This window comes from Rhinopithecus bieti, unplaced genomic scaffold, assembly GCF_001698545.2.
Source record: "Rhinopithecus bieti isolate Rb0 unplaced genomic scaffold, ASM169854v2 scaffold_50517, whole genome shotgun sequence".
Lineage (NCBI taxonomy): Eukaryota > Metazoa > Chordata > Mammalia > Primates > Cercopithecidae > Rhinopithecus > Rhinopithecus bieti.
Window position 1 is genome coordinate 816,148 of NW_016819943.1, and position 6,997 is coordinate 823,144.

The 6,997-nt window shown below is 36.6% G+C and overlaps 1 protein-coding gene across 4 annotated transcripts in view; it reads right to left on the bottom strand.

The window, feature by feature from the left end:
• USP40 (ubiquitin specific peptidase 40) overlaps positions 1-6,997 on the bottom strand; it is a 100,252-nt gene that overhangs the window by 58,279 nt on the left and 34,976 nt on the right. For all 4 annotated transcript variants that reach the window (XM_017859386.1, XM_017859383.1, XM_017859385.1 and 1 more), the window contains exons 11-12: positions 5,101-5,401; positions 1,054-1,135 (exon numbers count right to left, since the gene is read on the bottom strand). In XM_017859386.1, coding sequence (XP_017714875.1) covers positions 1,054-1,135; positions 5,101-5,401 — 383 coding nt within the window. The remainder of the gene's footprint in view (positions 1-1,053; positions 1,136-5,100; positions 5,402-6,997) is intronic.

Sequence of the window (6,997 nt, forward strand, 5' to 3'; positions counted from 1 at the left end):
GTGTTCACATAAGGCAGATGCCAACCTGTAATCAATCCAGCTGTTTCTGTACTTCACTTCCAATTTCTGTATGTCACTTTACTCTTTTGTCTATAAATTTGTTCTGACCATGAGGCACCCCTGGAGTCTCTCTGAATCTGTTGTGATTCTGGGGGTTGCCTGATTTGCAAATCGTTCATTGCTCAATTAAACTCCTTTAAATTAAATAAAAAAAAAATAAAAAAAAAAACAACTGCTAGTCCAGACCACAGACCACTCATGCAGGTTATTTTTTAGACTTACGATATTTCACTCTGTTAAGTTTTAATCTTTTTGGTATCTTGGTTTTTGTTGTTTCTTTGCTCTTGTGTCATTCACAGTACTTTTCTCCCCCCAGCTCCAAGCCAGTGATAAAAATGTCAAATATACCCTGTCATATAATTAGGCATTTGGGTCCACAAGGAGATCATGGGAACATCTATTTTCCTAACCCAATACCCAATTAACTCTAACAGAGCACAAATAAAGCAGCAGCTCTTCAGAATCAAATGGTTCTCGCAAACCATCTCTTAAAGTAAGAATCCATTATAGGCTTTTCCCCAAGATCAGCATTCGATTCAATAGGTTATAGAATCCATATTTCCGTCCTTTTGAAAATCTGCCCACCTCTGAGCCTCTCTCACTACATGCCAGTTCACTACAACTACTTACCCATGAGGGGTGATTTTCATGGCAGGCTCTCTTTGGACCCAAGGAAATAATCTGGCCAGGCTAGGATACAATTCATTTAGCCCAACTATGTGCTCACTGATTTCTCTAGTCGTCTTAGGCTTCAATCCCTACCTAGCAATGGCCGTTTTATATGTCACTGTTTAATTCATTCTCACACATAAGGGATCATTTCAAAGTTAAAGCTACCCTCACTATAAAAATTCAGCAGCCAGACAGACACTTGCATTAACTAGTTGACTATTTCTTTTTCTTGTTAATTTTCATTATTGAATGCTTAAGGCCTAAATTAGATCTTTATTCTCCAGAAATACTAGTCAAACTCTAAAAGCAATTTATAATTACCTTTTGATTTGCAGTTCAATGTTAGCTGCATCCATTTCATTCAGTAAATGACATGGAACCCCGTATCTTGGATTAGCTCGAGCTGTGAACAAAATTTTTCATTAACTTGTGTTGGCTAAATGAAATCTGGTTGCTGGAAGAGGTAGCATGAAGACTAGAAAGGACTGTCCTGGGAGCTAGGAAAGTTGCTAATAATTTGCTGTGTGAGTACGAATTTTCTCAGGATCTCAGTTTTCCCATCTGAAACATGAAAAAGTTAGAACAAATGAAAAGTAAATAGTTCTTTAAGATACGCTAGAAGAATTCAATTTTTTTTCAACTCTTTTAAGTATACTTTTCAAAAGAACACCCAGATTTTCATCTTTTTCTTTTTTCTTCTTCTTTTCTTTATTTTTTTGAGACACAGTCTCACTTTGTCGCCCAGGCTGGAGGGCAGTGGCGTAATCTCAGCTCACTGCAACCTCTGCCTCCCAGGTTCAAGCAATTCTCGTGCCTCAGCCTCCGAGTAGCTGTGATTACAGGCTTGTGCCACCATGCCTGGCTAATTTTTGTATTTTTAGCAGAGACAGGATTGCAGCATGTTGCCCTGGCTGGTTTTGAACTCCTGGCCTCAAGTGATCCGCCCGCCTCAGCCTCCCAATGTGCTGAGATTACAGGCGTGATCCAGCATGCCTGGCCTCAGATTTTCATCTTGATTACAAATACAACAACTGACTACTGTAAAAATTCTGGAATTTTTTTAAGTGTAAAAGAAATAGATGCTGCTCATAATTTCACTCCCAAGACAGACAGACAGACACACACACACACACACACACCCCCACACACAAACACAATTTCAAAAACTGGGATCATATTCAACAAATCTGTTTTCATTTCATACACTGTATTTTCCAAAGTCTTAAATAAATGATTGCATAGTAGTCCATTCTATAAGTAGCATAATTAACCTAACCAATCTTTTTCTGTTAGACATTAAGGTGATTTCCAATTAATCACTACTTTAAAATAGTAGGAACAATAAACATCTTTGAGCATCAATATTCATATACAGTTCTGATTACTTCAAGACAAACTTGTGAAAGTAGATTACTAGTTTAAAGGGTATGACATTTTCTAGGCTTTTAAATACACGTACTCAAACTGATCATATTCCATACTTACCAACTCTGGAAGAAATGTCAACTATTGAGACCCAAGAGTCACGGAAATAGTACCTGACTTGGTGGGGCATCTCACTAATGTTCACCTCATTGCCATTCTTCTTCTTCTTCTTCTTTTTCGATTACAGGTTAAATTGAAAATTTTTGAAACATAGGAATCTTTCTTTTATAAATTACTTATTTATATTCTTTCCCCAATTTACTACTGAGCACAATGAAATATATGTAAGCGCACTCTACAGATAGGGGAAATTAATTTGTCATATATTTTACTGTTTTCCATTAGCTTGTCATTTGCCTTTTAATTCTGTTTAAGGGTTATATAGCATCACTTTTCCCTAGTTTTTTTCTTTCTTTGCTTTTATGCTCAGAAAGGTTTTCTTTACCTTAAAATATTTATATTTTACACATTTTACGATTCCTTAACATAAATATTAAAGGAACTATAATTTCATTTAAGTGATTTGTATAACAAAGAAAAATGGCTTAATTATTTCCCTAGCAAATAACCAACTTCCCAGTTGTATTTATCGAGTAATTCACGCCCTTCCTTCCCCAAAATATCTGAAGAGCTACCTTACCATGGATTAAAACACAAATATGCTTAGATCAACTCCTGGGTTTACTGCTCTTTTCAATGATCTGTCTACCTTTTGCATTACCACTACACTGTCTTCATCGCTATAACTTTATAAATACGTTTTTACTGATACAGCAAATTCTCCCTCAGTCATCTCTTCTTCAGTTTTTATTACTTTATTTCTCTAGGTGAATTTTAGAATCATTTCATAAAGTTCTATCCCTTCATTCCCAAAAAAGTACATCGAGATCTTTGTTCAATTCCTAAGCTAACAAGAGAATTGTCACTGAGTATATATTCCAATTATGTACACACTAAAATTAAATTCTATGAAAAAGACTAATACTCCATTTGAAGATATTCTTTTCTGATAATATATATTTCTATAACTGTGAATTCTGATACACAATATTTTACCAGAACCATTTCCGTATCTTTTTTTCCTCCCAGAAAATACAAAGCCTTTTGATTAACAGCATAGTTATGTAACTGTTTTCGATCTGGAAAGTTAATTTCCTTTGATTCACATGCAAATTAGTAACTGCTTTATTTTATTCTTTATAAAAACGACGATTATTCTCATTCTCTAAGAACAATATTCTCATCTCTAATAATAGATATGTCTCAATCTATAAAGCTTTTCTCATTAGAGTTTTTAACTTTTGAGCAGACTTTGAGAAGTGATCAAAAAATCTTACTAGGCCTTATGCCTATAATCCTAGCGAGGCAGGAGAATAAGGTCTGGAGACAGGGAACCTAAGGCTGTTTCACCGACTTCCTAGAAATAAATTGAAAGGAAAACCCTAACTTTCCATGCCTAAGTAACAAAAGGACCAGAGGCTACTCCCTTTGATCTTTTCTGCGCACACATAGGAAACTGGGTGACCCCAACAAATCAGACTGTGGGTGGAGTCTTTGTTTGCAACTTTTGCAACCACTTCAGCCTCTGAATGTTTGCGGTTGGCAACTAATAAGACAGAAACAAATCGGACTGATTGCCCGTAGGGTCTTCGTTTGCAAGTTTGCAACTTCCCTCCAGCCTTTGAATGGGTGTTGCCCCCAACCAATCAGACTGATAGCCGACTATGTCTTTGTTTGCATGGAAGTAGAACTTTGTAACTTCACCCTAGCCTCTGATTGGTTGCAGAAAGCAACCAATCAGATGTTTGCACATGAGAGTGACTTTTGTAACTTCACTTCAGCCTCTGGTTAGCTGCTTTCTGCAACCAATCAGACTGACTGTGGGTTACCAATTCATTTACATGAGATGAGCATGAAGTGGCCAATGGGAAACTTCTAGGAGGCATTTGGACCCGAGAAGATTCTGTATCTGGGTCCTTGAGCCGCTGCTCAGGCTGCTCCCACACTGTGGAGTGTAGTTTCGTTTTCAATACATTCCTGCTTTTGTTCTTTCGTTGCTTCATTCTTTGCATTGCTGTGTGTTTTGTCCAATTCTTTGTTAGAAATGCCAAGAACCTGGACAACTTGCAGTCATGACCCTCTACCAATGACATCAGCACTTTGGGAGGCTGAGGTGTGAGCATCATTTGAGGCCAGGAGTTTGAGACCAACCTGGGCAACATAGCAAGACCCTGTCTCTAAAAAAATGAAAAAATTAGCCAGGTGTGGCAGCATGTGCTTGTAGGCCTAGCTTGTAGGCCTAGCTACTAAGGGAAGAGAATCACTTGAGCCCAGGAATTAGAGGCTACAGTGAACAATCATGCCACTGCACTCCAGCCTGGATGACAGAGTGAGGTTGCATCTCTAAAAATAAATAAATGAATAAACACACAAAAGGTCTTATTGAGAAACAGGAAAATAAAGGAGAAGATATGAAAATATATAAATAAAGGATAAATAATAGAAATAAAATATATAAATAAACATAAAGGAGAAGATATAAAAGAATCAGGAAAATAAAGAAGATATAAAAATAAGACCAAGGCCACTTAAAATTCAAAGGCAACATATGGCTGAATGACAGAGCCAAGCCTGAGTACATGGCAATCGCGCTCAAGTTTGCCAACACAAGAAGGTTTTATGCTATCCAAGGAAATCCAATTCTGAAAATGTAATGATGAGCTTACATTATTACAGGGTAGAAAATTAAAGAGAAGTATATAATCTTTATAAAATGACAAATTGTTAGATTTCATTTGGCATAATGTTCTTGTTAGCTTTAAAATATTTTAAGTTGTTCCAAGAGTAAACCTTTTTTTAAAAGAATAAAAACTCAAATAGCATTCCATGTTTATCTTCTAAAGCCATTAACTGAAATAAATAGGAACATTTTTCTTTCCATACCTTCAGGGGGTCTCTGCAACTGGGATTTCCGATAAAACAACATGTAGGCACTTTCTTTACCCTGAAATTGCTGTTCAATATCCTTTTCCCTGATTGGCTGGACTTTAGAATCATTTATATCAAACCAGTGGGGACAGGAGATGCTACTGTTTAAACCTGGGGATTCTGGAGGAAGCGTCTCGAAAATTTGCTGGTCATTCCTTTGGAAATCAGACTCAGCCTGGAGAGAACCATTCTTCAAGAGACGAACTATACTTTCATCTGAACTGAGTAGAAATATCTGAGAATGGAGCTGTAAGAACTACACAGAAAAAAACAAACAAACAAAAAATGCGAAGTTAATTATTCAAACAAAAATTAGACGTGATTAAAAAATGTTTTCTTCCCTTCTGTGATTAGATCGTTCAACTTCATCTTTATTTTTGACCTGGCCAGCTAGGGAGGAAAACCCATCTAGGTATAATAAAACATTTAATAAAACCACAGTGCTCTGTTAAATAGTCTGATAGTTACATGAAGGGAGGAAGTTGCTATGCTACAATCTAAAAAGCATTTTAATTATACCTCACTAGTGCTGTTTAAAAAAGTATTTAAGTGGAACAGATTAGGTAGAACAAACACTTTTGAAATATTTAAAAGCAATCTAAACAAGGCACAAAACAAAAGCAGTCACACAGTGTACCACCATAAAAGATAATTTGAAAACCCAGACAGACTTTGTTGGGATAAGGTAGTAATTATCAACGTAAATTATCTTTTAACCCGAACTAAAGCGAATGTTGTCTGTTCTAAAAGCTGGCAGACAAGCTCAGAAAATCAAAGCAAAGTAAGGGTTAAGTCACAGTCCCAAAGTTCTTGCTAAAGGATTAGGAAGAAAAAAGTCTCTTTCTCCATTGCCTGTCTCTTACCTCCCCATCCCCTACGCCTCTATCCTCTCACTTTCTAACCTCTGTCTGGCCTTGCATCTCTTCCTTTTCTCTCAGCCTAATTTACTTATATAGAAAATTACTTGGGAGTTAAATTTAACACTTGGGTACTTCATCAATCACCCTGGAAAGGTGATTTGTGCATTTTTCTCTCGGAAAGAAAGTAATCTGTGGTAATGTCAACTCTCTAATCAAAAGTATTATTTTATCAACAAACAGAAGAGTGTAGGGCATAACCCAAAGACAACACTGTTAACACTGTGTATGAGAACAGAGAGTAAAATATCGTTGTAGCTAATTTGTTTTAAGGTACAAAAAAGTGTCAACAACTTGAAAGCTTTGAGTAATGAACTTTCTTTTCATTTTTTTCAGTTCTTTGGGTTTTTAAGTAATGAACTTTCTATATAGCCAAGTTTTTCTTTGTTTGATAGTTGAGAATTAACTCTTTTAAGCCTCAAACATCAATGCAGTCTTTCCCAGTAATGACAAAGAAATTTTCTTAGACTAATATTCCTAATAAAAATGATAAACTCTACGCAAAACAAGGAAAACAACTGTTGGGAAAGGAACCCAAAGTAGGCATAAAGTGAAGACATAATTCTTTAAAGAAGGGAAGCAAACCAGGTGAGTTCTGCACTCACCTACTACTACCCAGTTTGTAGCAGTGCATGGTGGAACAGATTTCTAGAAAAGGCAAGAGTCTTACTGGGCTGAGGGGACAGAATCTGAGAATAGCAGAGATGCGAGATCGCACGAAACAGCCCCAGTTCTGTATCAAATCCTCCTAAATCCTTAGCTAACTCCTAAATGGTAGAATGGACAGCTCAAAGAGCCCAGCAGAGAGTATCAGTCAGGAGGTTCGACATCTGAGCAGGGTTGCCTGCTGCCAAGAAGAAAGAACAAGGAGTTCAAGTCCTGCCAAATTAGGAAGAGATAGCAAACTTTTTCTTTTTTTTTTTTTTTTTTTTTTT